General features: G+C 47.5%; 1 protein-coding gene and 1 long non-coding RNA gene across 2 annotated transcripts in view; one reads left to right on the forward strand and one right to left on the reverse strand.

Annotated features, from left to right (window-relative positions):
• Positions 1 to 18,835, forward strand: part of LOC142557673 (uncharacterized) — a 62,043-nt gene that overhangs the window by 15,795 nt on the left and 27,413 nt on the right. Inside the window, exon 2 of the long non-coding RNA XR_012822806.1 lies at positions 18,351 to 18,509. This is a non-coding gene — a long non-coding RNA (uncharacterized LOC142557673). The remainder of the gene's footprint in view (positions 1 to 18,350; positions 18,510 to 18,835) is intronic.
• The window catches only part of LOC142557672 (arylsulfatase B-like), a 32,790-nt gene continuing 18,533 nt past the window's right edge, over positions 4,579 to 18,835 (reverse strand). The window contains exons 9-11 of the mRNA XM_075669687.1: positions 18,304 to 18,442; positions 9,951 to 10,296; positions 4,579 to 5,999 (exon numbers count right to left, since the gene is read on the reverse strand). Of these exons, the coding sequence (XP_075525802.1) occupies positions 5,835 to 5,999; positions 9,951 to 10,296; positions 18,304 to 18,442 (650 nt within the window). The 3' untranslated portion in view covers positions 4,579 to 5,834. The remainder of the gene's footprint in view (positions 6,000 to 9,950; positions 10,297 to 18,303; positions 18,443 to 18,835) is intronic.

An 18,835-nucleotide genomic window follows, 5' to 3' on the forward strand; every position in this document is an offset into this window, starting at 1 on the left:
CGAGTCTGTGGATAAAGTCTGCTTGCTTAAATATTAAGCACGTACCGTAAGCGTGCACTATAAATGTACTGTTCTAAGTGAAATACGAGCACCTATTTGTAGGATTCATTCTAGAGTTCATCTTTCACCCAAGATTTAAGAAAACTCGCGTGAATTGCTCAAGAGGGCGTTGCCACTGACGGTCAGAGACCGGGCTTCATCGGCTGCGCAGCTGTGCAGACAGGGAGTCCCGAGGCCGCTCGTACAGCTGCATCCAATCAGCAGCGGCCAAAATGGACAGTCCACTAGGTGGACTCTTACAGCATACTCCCCCAACGCTTTCGTCTCGTTTGCTAAGCGCGTGCAACTGTCGCCGAAGAACGCGAGCCCCGCAGAGCAAGCAGCAGCATCGGGTATAGGCCACTTGGAGTGCCGCGACGTCAGCCAGCTTTACGACTCTTGCGTTAAGGCAAGGCATCTTCTGCTTACAGGTTACCAATCGCGTTGTCAGAAAATGGCGTACAAGCCGCAGTGTGCCGGTGTCGACGAAAATTGCCGGCGCATGCATCCTTTGGTATGGCTCTGCTATTATGTGGACATATGGTACGCTCTGTTCCCAAAATAAATTTTCATTACGGTATTGCTTCTAGTCCTAAGACGATTGTTGTAACTGCCATTTTCCGGCTAATTGCTTGCCTAGATTTTCTTTTCAATTTATTTCTTCTCGCTCTCAAAGTGTATATGTTTTAAGCGCATCCCTTCAAACAACTTTAAGATTTCTTGACGCGTTAAGTGTTAGCTTTCAGTTCGCTCCTATTTCATGTATAACTGGTTACTTACATGTTATTCACTGCTGGTATCATGGTAATTAACTGTCATCTGAAAACATGCATTTTTGTTCCTAAACTCAGCTTACTTCTTATATTGCCATCTTTGGGCAATTGATTTCTTTTTCTTTTCATTTTTTTCAATTAACTGTTCTGCCTAGATGCGTACTGATATACATGTATACTGTATCGCCCAACTGCCACGCTCTCAAATGAGAGTAGTAGTATTGTAAATAAATAAATAAATAAATAAATAAATAAATAAATAAATAAATAAATGATTCGCGACTTTAACGCGATTGTCGATCTTTTCTATGACGAGTGTAATTTGAGATTGCGTTACGGCAATTGTAATGATGGTTATTGTAACTTGTATGATGATGGCAGTAACGAGGCCGAGACAAAGTTGTGGTGTGTACTACTATTGCGCTCGACATGAGCCGCAACACGCGAACCGTGGCCGCAGGTACGCTCTCGAAAAAGGGGAGATGGTTTCACTATTCCAGAAATGCGCGTATCCCCTAGCCCCGCCGTCAGCCTAATAGTCTGAAGGCTCTCAACAAATTTTTGTATGAGAGCGGATTGGAAGATACTTTGAAGTCTTGGAGAGGGCAAGGGTTTCACCACCATCTTCATAATCAACGTCTTCTCTATTCTTTCCGTCCACACCCTTTCCGCTTCCCCCAACGCCGAGTAGCAGGTCAGAACATTGATTCAGACCAACGTCCCAGCTTTTCTATCATAATACATACCCACCCTCTCTCTCTCTGTCTCTCTCTCTCTCTCGCTCGCTCCCCGTGCTTTACGCCGTCTGCTTTCTTCGCGGACTGATAATCTAGTGGCCCCCAAAGCAGACCGTAAGTCCTTAGCCCTTAGCGCAGCGTGCTTCGTCATGGCGCACGCTAGCCTAGCTTCATAACTATTTCGTATGTATTTTTTTCCCTTCTTTTTTATCCGCGATGGAGCGATAGCTGCTCGGTGGGCCAGTGTATTATCGCTCCGCGAAGAAAGCAGACGACGGAAAGCGTGGGGTATGCGCATTGCTCAAATGGCGACGCCCTCTCCACTTTTTTCTCGAGAGCGTCGCTGCCGCCACGGCTCGCGCGTTGCATCTCATATCCAGCGCGACAGTGCACGAAGTGCACAGTGTTTAGCAAGGAGCTAGCTTAGACCGTCTCTCTTTAACCGATCTACATGCATGCATACCCAGTGGTAGATACCCGATGTCTCAGGTTTTGTACTAGGCCAGACAGCAGCCAGCAGCAAGTTGTTTCTTGGGGACACGTACCGAGTGGCCCACGTTGTCTGTTAGCGCATACCTGGTGACCCAAGCTAGCAGACGACTTGGGTCACTGGGTGTGAGCGGACAGGGACAGCCAAAATCGCGAAGTGGGTAAGGCTGCCAAATCTCATTAAATCTCATTAAAAAGGTGATATTGGGATTCATAGCGCAAGATCACGAAGCTCTCTAATTTCTGGAGGTGAGATATAGTACGCTGATAGTCTAATGGCAGGGGCTTACATGGCCAAACCGACGCACGAGACGACGGCATTGCACGTGAACGAACGGGCACGCTTTGTAACTGAATGACAAGTAGCGTTGGAGCAATACGGAAAATATGGTCGGCACTCAAGAAAGATATATGCTTTATTGTTTCTGATGTATTTGTAAAGCTTACCGGAGGAGACGGCGAGAAGGCGCTTTGTGGCGATTTAGCCTGCGCTTATTGCGATCTACCTGCCTTTGTGAACGTCACTTAACTGGAGCGCCCTTCGTGTGTGTGTCTCTGTGTGTGTATTTTTTAACCCTCTCCCCTCTGTGCTCTTTCTAACCCCTATCTCCCAACCCCCATGTAGGGTAGCAAACCGGAGCCTAATATCTTGTTAACCTCCCTGCCTTTCCTCTTCATCTCTCTCTCCCTCTCTCTCCCTCTTTCTTAGCCTGTGGACAAGACAGCGACACTCGTGTGGCAAAGAGCAAGATGGAGGTCGTGGGTTCGGCTCCCGACCGCGACGGCAGCAGTCACATGGGCGAATAAAATAAGGACGCGCAATGTACGGTACATAGGGTGCACGCAAAAAAAAAAAAAAAAAAAGAAACTCCAGGCGGTCGAATTCGGTACGCTCCACCACGGCGTCTCTCTGGGCGCTGTCGCTTTGAGGCGTTATACCTCATAAAGCAATTGACTTATTGCTTCATCACGGCCACAAGGCTCCAGAACAAATCTGTATTATTCGTTTGGAAGAAAATAGCGGGGGAGTCCAGTCCGCACGGGTTTGATGCCTATGCGTTTGAGAAACTTTTTTTGCATTTTGCAGATAGTGAAGGCTAACTTTAAACGACTCTTTCCCTATCATTGAATCAAGTTTCTTATCTATTTACTTATTGTTGTATTACGGGAGAGAGGAATAAGGGGAACCGCGGGTCTCGATGTTTTGTTAACCACAACCATGCCAATTGACAGAAAATGAAGTCATAGTAAGCAAACGGGAATTTAATTATGGTTAATTCAAATGAATTATAATAATAATCCAATGTACATAACATCCGTTATGCTTCGCGTTTTCCTGAACTGGATAACGTTTGCACAAAGAGGTTAATTTGATTTGTATTTTTTTCCCGTCCGGCTGGACTCGTTCTTTCCGCACTTATCTGGAGTCTTATCTACATACCACCGTCCTGGCACAGCTAGCCAGACGATCAGAGCAACGATGCAGCAGCAGAAACGATGCCCGCGCGGTGGCAAAAGCTGCTGCTGTTGCTGGTTTCGAGAATGTCGTCGAACGCCAATTACTCCCAGGTTTCTTTCCAGAACGCATTATTTTGTGATTTTCTTCCTTTAGCTAAACTCGAATGCCTGGAGATTGTACTAGTCGCGGCAGACATTGACAATCTACACACGAATTCTCGCAGGGGCCGGAAGATAACAACGTAAGGCGTCCTGCCGACCAGGCGCTCTAGATCGACGCGCAAGTTCACTTTCTCTTTTTCCCGCTTCCTGGAGATTCGCGTCGGTTGGGCGGTTCTACCGTGTCGCTTTCTGCTTGTATCACCTTCTTATTCTCCTCCTTAATACGGCGATACTTTGCACCCAAAACACACTAGCTCCTTTAAAGATACCGTTTCATTTTTTTTTTGCCGTAGTCCCGTCTTTTTTGGAATATAATCCATATAACCCAGCCCAAAATACTATTTCTTGCAAGTCATTTCTGGCTAAAGTGGTGCCGAAGTGGTTACGTTTAAAGAAGGCGAAATGAAATGTTATAATCCAGGCAACAGATGTAGTATTCTGATGGCAAACTCAACGTAAACTGCTTTGTACCAGTAGAAACAAACGAACGATGTGAGGACGTAATGTTCCCGCGCAAATTAGTACACGCCATTGCAAAGCTGCTTTACTATCACCTGGAGGTCTAGCAATTTAACACAGATCGAGTAATTTGTGCGGTTTAGGTGAAGCTATACTAGTGACCCTTGTAGTCTATTGTCCTTTAACGTGTCCTGTAAGGTGTCCTGTGAAACAATTTGTTGTGTCCAATGGCATCTCCTGTAACCTATGTAGTAATGTGCCGTGAGTGTCATGTAACAAAGCATCCTTTAGCATATCCCATAACATTTTGTGACATCGAGCAAGAAATTGTAAAATCCTGTAGAATACCAAGTTTGTAATACTGCATACTTTAATTGACAAAAAGAGTCACCGCAGGGGCTCAAACATGCAAAGCAAAAGTTCAAATGCAACAAGGTGCTAACACACTCACACGCACACACTCACACGCACACACGCACATGCACACACTAAGGTTCGGGAACGGCTTATATCTGTGAAAAGGCAGCGGTTGGAGGCGGCACAGGTGGAATTGCACACAGGTTATCTCAACAGATTATTGCGCTAAGGAGCCTTTCGTGGGGTATTTTAAGCAGCATGTGTGCTCCAGATCAGGCTTGAAGATTGCTCGTAGGAAACACACACGTAATGCGGGATTTCATCTGCCTGGCTCTCGGTTTTGAGGGTGTGGCCGTAGGCAAGAAACACTGTTGGTTTGTGTGCCGAGAACCGGCGGAAGAGAGAAAAAAGATTATTTTACCGAATGAAGGGGCAAGGCCTTAATGGTGTCGCCGTTTTCGCTTCGCCGAGCTCGACTGTATTTCTGATGTGCCTGGAGTAAACTGGCGATGAGTTATTTTAGTATACGCACATAACTTATATGGCTGGACATATTTTTGTGTTCGCTTCGTCGTCAGTTAAATTTGTGTTCACGTGGGAGAATGGCCGCTCACAACAGTCTTCATTTATCTTTGCCTTACTGTATTACGTCCGTTGATTCTATCATAATAAATTTAATTACATCGTGCGATTTAGCATCGTGAAACTGCACAGTGGCTCATGTTGAAGCCGCAGTGGGTTGCTCCGGATTGTTTTTGACCACCTGATGTTTTCTAACGTGCACCTAAATCAGGGCACACGGCTGTCTTCGCATTCCATCTTAGGCCTTGGGCGGCGACGGTCACTCAGCGAATGTTGACGTCTCTGTCCCAAGCACATTTCTCGCTCGAAAAGCGGAACGCAAGCATCGTGGGCACGCCACATCCAATGAGGGTGCCCTACTCGTCTGTTCTTGAAACGACCGCGTTACCTATAAACGGGCAGATGTACAGTGCGGTCCACTGTTGGAATGTCAATCTCGTACGAATTTTCCCCTCTGGCAAGTGTACAATCACCCCGCTTTGCAGCAGATGACTTTTGGTTGACGGCGCTGGCACCTTTCTACGCACTGGTGCAGTGCATTGACATATATCTTCAGCATGTACATGCAGCTGCAGCAATGTGTGGGAGCCGCACATTAGAGTGTTCCCTTTAACAGTGGACCGTACTGTACGTCAAGGGGAGCTCAGTGAGGAGAGAATAAGGTTATTGAGAATACATTCAGCCTTCTCTTTGGCGGCATGCGGCAGCGGAAGTGTGTCCGGGCGCGTTAATTTGCACTGTTGGCAGCGGTCTTGAACGCAGTTCACCGGTAGCCTTTTCAGCAGGAGCAGTTCTGGTATGGCGCCGGCTTTACGCGTATCCAGGGCGACCAGAGGCAGCGGTGATGCTCTGGGTAGCCACGCTCGTCGGTTTCGTGGTCGATCGGTTGAGGTGAAATGGCTCTCCGGTATGCAGCCAGCTTCTCCAGGAGCCTATGACGCAGCTACAAAGAGAATGAAAAAATGAAAATGAAAAGCTTATTAGAACAAAACTGCAACTGAATATAGTTGCAGGTTGGGCTTGTTTACACGTCATACTAGACACCTTAGTATTAACGTACGCAAACACGGGATTTTAATGTCGTGTGTGCTCTGTGTCGCTCCTTTGTCCTATGTCAGGTGCGGTATGTACTCCTAAGGCCTTTAGCGAGACAGATGGCGAGTTTGTCTCTCTGGCATGGAATCGCTGACGTACGTGCTCATCGCTCGCCGCTTCAGGTGCACATCGACGAACAAGACGTGGACACGCGCATTGGCTAAGTCTGCTGCAGCTCATTACGATGGTGTTTTGTAATGACATCTCCTTGGAAACAAAGCAGCTGCAGCGAGTAACCTAGCCTGGATAAAGTGATCACGTTTCTCTGCATATATTGCACTCTAGCATTTTGCCTATCTCTTTATTCTTTCTCTTCAATGAATCTCCCGTATCACTGTATACTCTAAAGTGACCCATACCTGTATTTGTAATGACCTATGCCTGTAAACCTTAAAGTGACCCACACCCACCTCCTTTATTTACGGCTCTTTTTTTCACCGATACTCAAACGTATCTTGCTTATCTCGACCGCTGACCAGTTAACGCCTCTATCAGGAGAGTTTGCTGTTGGGCTAGCTGAGCTGATGCTAAGAACAAAAATAGTTCAATAAACGAGACCAGGTAAAGAAAAACGATAAAAGGAAGAGAGAGCCTCTTCGTTGACCCGTCTCTTGAGCTGTTTTGCTCTCAGCTCCGATCATCTTTGTATCGCAGCGCTTGTGGAACGTGGACGTTCCCTACGGTCTAGGTTGGGTGAATGTCTTGACATTCCATCACATGCTGATGAAACGTCTCCGGATTATTGTTGGAGCAGACACAGGCATCATTTGGTTGCGAATATTTGGTCCAACATATATGTTAATGGCGCAAGAAATGTGGTATTCTGGCGCCATCTAGCATGGATACCAAGAATTACGGTTGTTGCCTCCGAAATCTCCGCGCAGATACCTTTTCGTCATTTCCCGCCTTCTTGCGTGTGATTACGCAGAAAACGCTAGGGGCTTCATAAAAGATGACACAAACCAGTGCAAACGTTCATTTTAATTTCCTGTCGCAAAGTAAAATGCGCGGTTCCACATATCAGACGCATATAAAACACTGTCGAGGTTTGAGACAGGTGGCTTCACAAATGTGCTTGTGTGTGCGTATGTTTGCGCAAGCCACATATACATAAAACAGGCGATCATGGCGTTACCTTCACGTACTATTTAAACATTTATCTATATCACGCAAAAAAAAAAGAGGAAAAAGGAAAACTGGATGCATAAGATGGAGAAGAAAAAACAGAATGTTGTAGAGGCATATTCAAAGGAAAGCCTTGGGGCCAATCTAGGCTTCAGTGGCTGGAAAGACGAAAAGGAAAACGACAGGCCCGTTCGATTCACCTGCGCCACTGTGAAGCAGTTCACGGTGGAGCAGCGGCAGTTCAGAAATTGTGCAGCTCAGTTTCAGCGGTGCAGGCACAACGCAGTACTCGTAAAGAATGCCGAGATGCAGGCGCGGCGCAGGCGTTTTGTTTTGCCTGCCTAATCTAGTGAGTTAGGATTAATTGGCTTAGAAAGCTTTTCGAGCACTTCTTCACTAATTGAAGGCAACAGACCTGAGCGCCCAACTATAGACATCCGCACCTAACTTACTGCATGTGAAAGTGCGGTATAGACTCATGTTATCTCTCCTTCTATTTCACTCCACAGTCCCTTCCCCACATGTAGGGTAGCAAACTGGACTCCGTCTGGTTAACCTCCCTGCCTTTCCTTCTTCCCTTCTCTCTCTCTCTCTCTCTCTCTCTCTCTCGGAGACGTCCCGAATCGCAGGTATGGTCAGCTTCTGAGGTGCAAACACGCACTGCATTGCATAGACACAGCAGATGTGCGCAAGCGAGGTTTCAACGGCGCTTACGCCAGCGTGCTGAGTCGTTTGCTGCACTTATACTTCGCACCTGCACGTCTGCGCCTAGTCGGTACCATCAGCAGGGAGGACGCAGCAACATCGTGAACCTGACTTGCACCCTTCCTGTAGCTTCTGAGACGAACGGCCTGATACAGAGGACGCTAATTCTTCACTGCTGAAACGAATGGAAAGGTGCAGCACCTCGTGGAATGGTTCAGATGGTGCAGGCGAATCGAACAGACCTAACATGACGCGACAGTCACAACTAAGGACGTTAGGGGTATGTGCATAGTTTTAGGTTATTATCATAATCAGAAACAGGGTGTGCGGCGGTGTGACGGTGAACTGACGGCAAACTCGCTGAAGCATCCTGGATGGGGGCAGATAGTCTCCTCTTGCGGTTACTTATACCGAGAAAACATGAAGATGATGCATGCGATATGCGCCGGGAAAACAGAAAAATCTGCTGAGAAGTGCGTTGTACTACTTCTGCCTCAACATTCAGCGCGCGGAGAATGTTCTCATGGACTACCACATGTATTTGAAACTTTTTCCGTAGAGAGCAGTTATGAACATTCGTTAAGTTTGCCCTCTCCTGCACAACATGGCGCAACGCGATCTGCCTAACTACCAGGCACTTAATATTATATTTGTGTTAGCAATTATACGGGCACTCCAGATGCACTTCTGACGTCGTCGTCGCCTTGGTGTTTCGTATGAAGTCCAAGGGCAATAACATTGTCTCCGCGCGCCGTATCCTCTATGTGCGAGTGAAAGCGTGCGAGGGTGAGCTGACGATAGTATCTCAATCTCGCGTGCACAAGGAAGGAAAGCGGGGAGGAAGCGCGCCGTCTTCCGTCGCGCACGCAAGGCACCTGGGTGGGAAGGGAGGGGGCGTTCTACTTCGGCGGATGCTGCGTATGGTGCGGCCCCGGGGGCCCTTTATTAAGGAGCTCGTGTCGCAGAAAAGCCGGTGTCGTCGGCGTCGGCGACGTTGGCCGTGAGTGAAAAATCCCGGAAAGCAAATAATAAATAAAAACAACTTGCAAGATGGGCTGGGCAGGAATCGAACCAGGGTCTCCGGAGTGTGATACGGAGCCGCTACCACTCAGCCATGAGTTCGATGGAAAAGCGCCTCTAGTGAATGCGGTGTTGCCTTAGAAACGTGCTGTAGAAAGTTATACTGTGGTGTATATCGGTAATTATGAGCATGTAAATTACAGAAGTCGCAGTTAAACGAATAGCGAAGTACGTTTACGCTACATTTCTTCTGCGCTTGGCGCACACGTAGAGCCATCTTGCGGCAAACACAGAACACCCCCTCCTCGTCATGTACGGCTCTGCCCCGAAAGGTGGCGCGCCACTCGCCCGCTTGTCCCTTTCGTCTCGTTTGAGTGCATTGGGGCCATGCGGCGACCGCTGCGAGCATGTCCCAATACCCTTGCGTGCATGCCGAGCGAATGAGTGGGTGGTGCGAACGGGATGGCGATAACGCTGTCGCGTTCCACTCTTGAAGGCGAAGCATAAGCGTTCTCTAATTTTTGAAAGTTATCTGCGATGGGGACAGAGTGCGCCGAGTGCTGATAGCTTAGTGTACGCTATGTTCTCGCCGCCTAGTTCGCGTTGAAGCGAGAGGCAGCACGAAGCTCAATTCGCTCACTTCTGCGTTTTCTCACTCCAGCGTTTTGACAGCTAGTGTGCGCGGTCGTCGAGTGAAATGTTTTCACGTTTGCTGCTGCGCGCATGGCACAATACTTGTTAATTTAGTTATAAGCGAACGCTCACAAATTTATACGGCCGATAAAACTATTATTCTTACTTCGTATTACTAATTTTGTATCACAACCGATGCTTTGGCTTTCGGGTGAAACTGCGCAACTTCCTTATAAGAGCGCTAGAGCTAGCGTGCCACGTTCTTAGTAGAAGGAGAAGATATGCCTGCGTAGTTAGGTAGAGCGGGATTTCGTACCTCAGTATTGGACGATGCGAGATTGTTACGCTCGCAAGGGTCGCTGACGAGGTCAAACACGAAGACCGTGTCGTACGGATCGAAGTTGCTCTGCGCGCTGTCGTTGTTCGCCGAGGCGCCATTGCCGCTGCAGTTGAGCGTTGCCTCTTGGCGCCAGTTGGGTCTCGGCGAAGACTGGCCTCGCCCGCCGGCGTCGATGGAGGCGTTCTGCAGCGCCTGCCAGGCTGCCGATGACGTAACGAGGGCGTCCAAGTCGAGATCCTGCGGAGGTTGCCCTGGCGGCGGTGCCACTTGGACGTCAAGCTGCGGGTCATTTGGCCCGCTGGGTCGGCTGATTAGCTTGTACCTGAGCACACAAGGGAATTTCACGCAAGCGTTAATTTTCGCCCAAGCATTTCACAGAAGCAGAGAAGCACAGGTACACGACCTGAGTGTAGTTTTGTACATGAAGATGACCGATGTCGATTTATTGTTTAAGGAAACATTTGTTCTAAGGTACATCAGGGCGTCGGGACAGAAGAGCTTTGCCTTGCTTATGTGCCTGAATGAGAGCTCCGCCTACGTCAGCGTTTTTCTGTTCCTCGTGTACGCACCATGGTATACGGGATGGCGTCTACCATGGTGAGTATACGTAAGTGCTTTTTAATAATTTACATTTGCAGATGTTCTCCTCGAAATGACGCAAAGCTGTGACAGAATAACTTTTTCAAGTTTGCTGCATCTAAACCTATGATTTTGTCAGTCTTGCTTGACTGTTCTATCAGGTCTCCAGCTGCCGGATACTGGTCTCTAGTCCTCATTTGGCTTAAGAAGGGCCGCTTTTATGTATTGATATTGTGTGAAATAAATATGACATATTATTATATGTTTTTACTTCAGTGAAGTTGCAGACCCTTAGCCAATATTTCCAGCTTTTGTTACTTTTGACCGCATGGTTTTGGTGCTTGCCGTCAGCTCGACTACCTTCTGGCGAGTTTCGAAGCCAATACACTAGACGTGATAGCTGCTGCATAAAATTACAATAATTATCGAATTTTCCATGAAACAGTCATACTATGCACTTGAGGTAATATGCACTATTCTCAACACGCACCTACCCAAAGATACATCCATCCATCCATCCATCCAAACATCCATCCATCCATCCATCCATCCATCCATCCATCCATCCATCCATCCATCCATCCATCCATCCATCAATCCATCCATCCATCCATCCATCCATCCATCCATCCATCCATCCATCCATCCATCCATCCATCCATCCATCCATCCGTCCGTCCGTACGTACGTACGTACGTACGTACGTACGTACGTACGTACATACATACATACATACATACATACATACATACATACATACATACATACATACATACATACATACATACATACATACATATAAACTTTATTTGATAGAAAACATTTTAAGGAGGATTGGTCGGAGTCCCCCAGTTCAGGGCACTACCGGCCTCTGTCGCCGATCTGACTTGGCTAATTAGGGTCTTTTGTCCTGCGAAGTCAGAACGGGCGAGCGGTGCCTCCCACTGCTCCATCGTGTTATTGCTATTTCGCCTATGAGGGTGCCTACTGCACTCCCAGGTTACATTATTAGGGTGGGTATCCCACCGCACCAAGGGCAGTTTGGCCCTGTAGCGAGTGGGATACATGGCGTTTAGCAATTTTAGATCGAGGAATACCCCATTCTGTATTTTGCGCCAGTAGGCGGCCTCTTCCCCAATAAGTTGTAGGTGAGACGGCGGGTATTTCCTGCAGACTCCGCGTTGATGACCAAGGATAACCTTGGCGTTTAAATTGGTGAGATTTTGTGAGGGATAGTGTGGGGGTTTAGGGTTAGATGAGGACAACATCGCTCGGTTAGTAGACTATGGTGCTAACTTGTTAGCCTGCTTGTTCCCTTGTAGCCCTGTGTGTCCCTGGCACCAAAGTAAGCGACGATGGTGGTTGAACAATTTAGGCATTTTCGCGAGGCTAGCAGCAGTCACGGGTCCCTTGAGAAACACGCGACATGTCTCCCGCGGGGGTCCGTGACCACGACCGAGTCCCTTTGAGATCGCTATGCGTGGGCGAGGATGATCGCCACTTCTAACATTGAAGGCCGAGGTGGGGGTCCCGCTGTGACAGACGCGGTGATTTGCTGCTGGCAAGTCGCGTTCACGACAGCCAGCGCGTACCTCCTTTGGTAGCGCTGCCCGGTGGCCTCTGCATACGCAGCTGCATCCGCGTAGTACGTATTGTACCTCAGGTTATTACATTACATTACAGCGCATTACAGCAGCAATGCGCGCAAAAACACGAATCATCCAAACACCAAATTCAAGAACATCCGTTGACGTTACATATGAAGAGCTGCGGGCAGTCCGACGTCGCGACGAGAGGAAATACAGGTGAACTAAATTGATATCAGACTGGAGGACGTCACGCCGTGTGCTAAAGAAAATTCAATAATACTTAGACAAGCTCGACAGACAACGTTGGAAGTCCTTTCGCACCAGCCTGGACCCAAGAAAACCGTTGTCCACAGTATGGCATGTTGTGCGAGCACTACCATCTTCTCCACAACAACTACATCCCTTCCGAGCTTTGGCTATCATCCAGACGCGCAGCGAGAAGGAAATCGCGGAAGATTTCTGCATACACCTCTCCGGATCTACAACATCGGTAGCTTCAGTGCTCAGGTGTGCTCCTCCAACAATGGACGATCGTCTTGACCCCCCATTCACGCTGCAAGAGCTACGTGCAGTGATTTCCTCTTCCAGGCACTCAAGTGCGCCTGGGCCTGATGGCATTACCTATTCTACCTTGCTCCATCTAGGCCCTCGAGCAACTCAAGAGCTTCTGGCTTTGTACAATCTCTCTTGGTCCTCGGGAACTGTGTCTGCACACCGGAAGACAAGCAAAATCGTGGCATTATTGAAACCTGGCAAGACACCCCATGCTATGCTTTCGACAGACCTGTGGCGCTTGCCAGTTGCATAGGTAAAGCCATGGAACGCATGGTTCTGACGCGCATGGAGGGGTTTTTGGAGAAGCGTAATATACATCCAGACGCAATGACAGGTTTCCGAAAGGGTAGGTCGTCTATCGACAGCGTCATTGATCTAGTAACAACTGTTGAACATCAGAAACATCGCCGTCGATTAACGGCTGCTGTCTTTCTTGATATCAAGGGTGCTTATGACAACGTTCTACTTGATGTAATTTTAAATGCCCTAGAAGAATGTGGCATCAGTGGACGTATGCATCAGTGCATAGCCAGCTATCTTCAAGAGAGAACGATATTCATGACAACTCCAGACGGTGAAACAAAGAACCACCCCGTCTATCGTGGAGTGCCTCAAGGAGGTGCACTGAGCCCAACCTTATTTGATGTCCTTCTCATTGGACTGGTCAAACAACACGCAGGCACAGTCTCGGTCTCTGTGTGCGCAGACGACATCTGTATATGGACCACGAGCTTAACGCGCTTGCAAGTGCAAACAAAGCTGCAGCGCGCGCTGTCAATAACGTCGACATACCTTAACAGTCGCGGACTGCAGCCCTCACCGTAAAAAAGTGTAATCATGGCATTTACACGGTAGTCAATGGCCTGCTACCACGTTATGACTGATGGGAAGACTATACCTTCGGTAACCCACTACGAGTTTCTCGGAGTCGTCATCGACCGTGACTTATCTTGGTCGAAGCACCTCTTTGGATTAACAAAAAAGCTGGACAGCTTTACTCCGATCATTCGACGTAGGTCTGGAAAATCATGGGGGCCATCCAAATCATCTCTTCTGCAGCTCTACCAGGCACTTTTTGTTGGCTACTTCCGCTACAGTGCCCCCGCACTTTCTCGGGTTAGTACAACTGCTGTACGCACACTTGAAAGTTCTCAGGCTCGCGCACTGACAATTTGCCCCTAGGTCTACCACGATGTGCGTCTACTTGGGGCACTATTGCAGAAGCACGTATGTGCCCATCTCGAGTTTATCTGCACCGTGAGCCATTGCGAGTGCATCTAAGGTCGCAACAATACTTATTGCCGTCGGACTGCGATCCGTATGACATACCCGAAGTTCCACTCTGGACGATGGCAACGCCAACAGTGAGACTCTCAATCCCTGGAATAACGAAGAAGTCCAAAATGTCGCTCGCTGGGTTCAAGCATTTCGCGTTATCACACATTGCTTACATGTATGGATATTTTTAACATGTTTTTACAGATGGTTCTGTGGCACAGCCCTCTTCCACGGCGGCCTATACGGTACCTAGAATGGGGACCGCACAACGATGCAAGATAGGACACAGGACGTCGTCTGCAGCCGCTGAGTTGACCGGAGTTCGAGAAGCAATTCGCTGCATACTGCAACAAAGCCTCGAGAAATGGACAGTATTCTGCGACTCCAAACCAGCCCTGCAACTCATCAGCAATTATATGAATGACAGAACCGCATATAGTCCTCGGGTTTATGACATCATGTCTCTGCTTGCTGAGACGTCTCATTCCGGGGCATACCATCGTGCTGCAGTGGATTCCTGGCCATTGTGGAATAGCTGGAAATGAACAGGCTGACGCGGAAGCAGAAAAGCGTACACTGACTGAAACATTATAAAAATTCATTTTTCCCTGTATGACATTAACGCCTTGCTCCATAACTCCATCAAAACTTCTATGGCGCGACATTGGGACAACCCGGAACATCGGCAAGAGCGCCTTTATACTTGACGCTGATTTACAATTCCGGCTTCCATTTCGGTTGCGGAGAGGCCAGGAAACACTCATTCATCGATTACGGCTGGGTGGGGCATACACCTACCTATACCTTCACAAGATTGGACAAGCACGGGACCCTGACTGTAGTGTCTGTTACACTCCCGAGACAAAAGCTCACGTACTTTGCGTGTGCCCTCAATATGCGGCCGAACGAAGAGCACTCAAAACTACTGTTGACAGCTTGGACTCCCGCCCCTATTCCGAAGAAAAGCTTTTGGGTGTATTGCGTGTATTGCGTCTAGAATGCGCATCCGCATTTTGGACAACGTGTATATAGTATCTCATTGCACCATAACATAATCACCCGCTACCTTTCCCTGTATTTCCTACTTCCCCTTTCCCCAGTTATGAGTAGCAGACTAGAGATACGGTCTCCAGGCCTACCTCTCCTCCTTTCTCTTCATTAAAATCTACTCCTACTCCTCCTCAGGTTATTAGAGTACATCGATTGAATATGTTGTGCGCGTGCTTTGTGTCTTTCTTAGTTGTACACGAGGTGCTTGTTCTTAGGAATTGTGGCTACTGTAATTTTGGATTTCGCGGAAGGAGAGATAGGTATGGCCTGTACGGCGAGATAAATGGGGTATGCTTGGAGTTTTTGTGAAGCTGAGGCTCTGTCGCGTGAGAATGGCCTGCCTGAGTTCGTAGTAAGCATTGCGTACTCTTAAAGCTAGCATGCGCTCCGTGGAGATATACTTAAGCAAGTCGAGAGGCGCCTTGAAAGCGGTTCGAATTTTCGCGTTGACATGCCTTTCCTCTTCCCTGTTCAGGATTTGATACCATGATTCGACTAATTACTAATGCTTGTACGAGCCTTGCAGTATCTCGTCTTCTCGCATGCCCGCCTTTCGATACGTCACTCGAAGTATCATTTGGATTATGTTACTAGTTGCGGATTTGAGGGTTTCGAGCGTCTGTGCTGCTCTTCCGTCGCTCCGAAGGCACAAATCCAGGACTCGCATTGTGGGCACCCCTCGGACCGTGTGGTCCTCAACCACAACAATCTTGATCGACCCTCTGAATTTGTAGCCTTTCGCGTGTATCCGGATTACCTCGGATTTTTCGGGCGCGCACTTCAGCTCGCTCCCTCAGGAAAATTTCTGCAGCGCTAATACCGCTGTTTGAAGAGTTTGTTCTTTATCCCCTAGGGAACCTCTGCTCGATTCTCAACATAACAATTCTGTTTTCAGTAATGAAATTCATTGACCAGTTATCAGTCGAAGGCATTTTCTACAATAACATTGCGCAACGCTCGGAGTTGTCTTGACCGGTGTGGCTTTCTTGCTGAGCCTTTGGGGGCTGGAGGGTGAAACGGAGTCAAACTTGTATTCTTTTATCACTCGTGATGTGTCGTCCTTTTGCTTTTACATAATTCAGGGAATTTTATTGGCAGCTTGAGTTCGTCATTTGCAAGCATGCTAGTAACAGTGTAGACATCAGATTACATATAGGTCGTGTGGCATTTGAAGTTGTTGGGACGTTAAGACTCTGGGAGTATCTATATTTGTACAATGTCATGGGAACCTCAAATTAATGATTTATTTACTAAGTTATAAAATGTGCTGGTATACTTGCAAAAATGCGTTCTCTTCGTTCTGTTTCTGCAAGACAACACTTACAACAGCTTGCTTTTTCGCATGTAAATTATTGTTTATTTGTATCGGTAACCCAACGACAACCATAATTGATAAGATATACAGGCTTCGAAAGAAACCGAATAGATTTATAGCTAATATCTATTACTATGCACACACCGGTGAATTGTATAAACGGTTTAACATTGTCCATCTTCACAAACTTACGAGTATTAGCTAGATATAAGACACTACCAATCACTGCTTAATAACAGTTGCGCCTTCTTCAATATCGTGGCAACACCGTGGCGGCTTGGGCTAGTCGCTACATACTCGACAGGGTAACAGTGCGAAAACACGAAGGACAAGAAGGGGACACCAGCACTGACTGACGACTGAATTCTTTTTTAAGAAACACACACACATATATACCTGATGAAAACAAAGGAACGTCACTGCGCATGACCAAAACAAGAATGAGACACCGATTAGATTACCCCAGAATTATTGCGGTAGTTATGTTAGTTCTGCCTCAGTTAAGGCCAAAGAGGCACCATTCACACGTTGCGGATGCAACACGCGACCATTCGCTGCGATAGCAGCAGCCTCAAAGATTTCGCGTGCACAAGAGTCATTGTAACGTTTATGGATCGTGCACCGGGAAAATTCAGGCACCTTAGTACGGCACACGTCGCATTCACTGTAGTGTAAGGTCAAGTTGCTGCCCGTACCGGAGTCAAAGCTAATTATCCTTGGTCTGGAAACAAATGATATGATATTTCATACCTTATTGTGACCAATAATCATTACATTCTGCAGATTACACTTTGGGTGATGAGTGCTGCGCTTCACTATTCCTGTGTTACTAAACAAATTGCTCCAAGGAAAGAGAAAAATTTAACAACATAATCGGTGGGAGATAGGGGAGCCACTGTTACTCTGTAAGAGTTGTAATCTTGATTTTGGCGTTAAGGAACCTTTCTATGCTTATTGTATGTTTTGTATATAGTATTGACGTTCATGTATACTATGACTTGCGTTGTGTAAAATTGTACAATCATTATTTCGCTAATTTATTCTTAATGTCGATGGTCATAAATGAACTCGCCATTGTGTCCTCGTTTATTTCGGTGTATCAGGGAGCCTCGGTTTCCCCTCAAGCGTCACTTTTATCCCGTGCCTACCCTCATCTTTGAGATGACAATAAACTTGAATTTGAATAGCAGGGCTACTTGGGCGATGAAGCACAATAAGTAACTACGCCTAGCGTTGACTTGCAGTTGACATTGTCTAGTTTACACGTTGATGGGGTTTTACGTCGCAAAGCAACACAAAGCTTATGAGTGAAGCTGTGCCTGGTGGTTGCGGATTTATTTTCACGAAACGAGGGGTTCTCTAACGTGCACCCGAAATCATGGTACCCGAGCGTTATTTCATCGCAACGAGCGCCCGTACCACGCTTCTCCAGCTCACAAGACGAAGTGGGGCTTCTAATATCGAATGATTGTGCTGGTAACGATGTTCGCTGCCAAATTTTTTTTACCCAGGTTATTCTAGACGCTTTGCAGAGGGAAGGATATAGCTGAATCTTGTCGCTAGACTTGGGGTGGAAGCTCATATAGTCACAGTTATGCAGTAGCTGCCACAAACGACACAACTTGATATTGTGTTGTGCAATCTGTGGTAGCTTCTAAACAACTTTCTATGCTGTTACGTAAATGTCACTTAAACTGCGGGTGCACGCAGTCCTTCTGGCTTTACCAAGTTCTCTGATTAATTGAGTAGAACAATAATATTAGGAAACCTATCTTAAATGTGGAATAGGTGGGCTAGTCAGAAACCTTTCGTGAATGTGCCTTTTTCGGGAACTGAACAAAATGGAGCCAAAGGAGACGGTTATGGCAACAAGTAACCCGATGCACTTTCCAAGGTATAGTAAGCTCAGTTTACCCCAATTTTGTCTGTACCTGTCAAAGAGTAAAACATGAGCATTGTATACCTGCCGGAGATGAGGGCTGCCATTCCTAGCTTGCCTTCTATTTCCAGGAGCACCTCTTCGCGTCCCTTGCCTCTGCCGCTGGAAAGCACACCCCACAGGTTCCTGCCGTCCACGTCACCAAGGTCTTTAGGATCGCCACCTTGTAAGCAAAGACAAGAGGATGCGAGCGAGCATGGGTAGGCAGATGAAGGCACTTGGCCGCTAAGGTGAGTCCTGCCGAGTGCCGATGCAGTTTTCTTTGCAAGGACCACGTTTCTCTGCTCCGCGAACTGAGTCATGCCACAGGGCATGGAATGATGCCGATATGAAAAAAGGTGCGGGGAAGGGCGAGCTGTTTGAGCTGCACAAGTAATGGTACGTTCGGCTTTTCTCTACCGAGTTGCGACTCAGCTTGGAACGATGCGGAGCCCTCTCGAGACTGGAAGCCAGAGAGGGCTTGTCCTAGCCGGACACCTCAGCTCCCAGAGCCATCGCAGCAGCCATGTAATCCACTCTCCGTCAGACCTCCGTCGCACTCTGAAAGGTTAAAGGT

The sequence above is a fragment of the Dermacentor variabilis genome, chromosome 9, assembly GCF_050947875.1.
Source record: "Dermacentor variabilis isolate Ectoservices chromosome 9, ASM5094787v1, whole genome shotgun sequence".
In the NCBI taxonomy this organism is placed as follows: Eukaryota; Metazoa; Arthropoda; class Arachnida; order Ixodida; family Ixodidae; genus Dermacentor; species Dermacentor variabilis.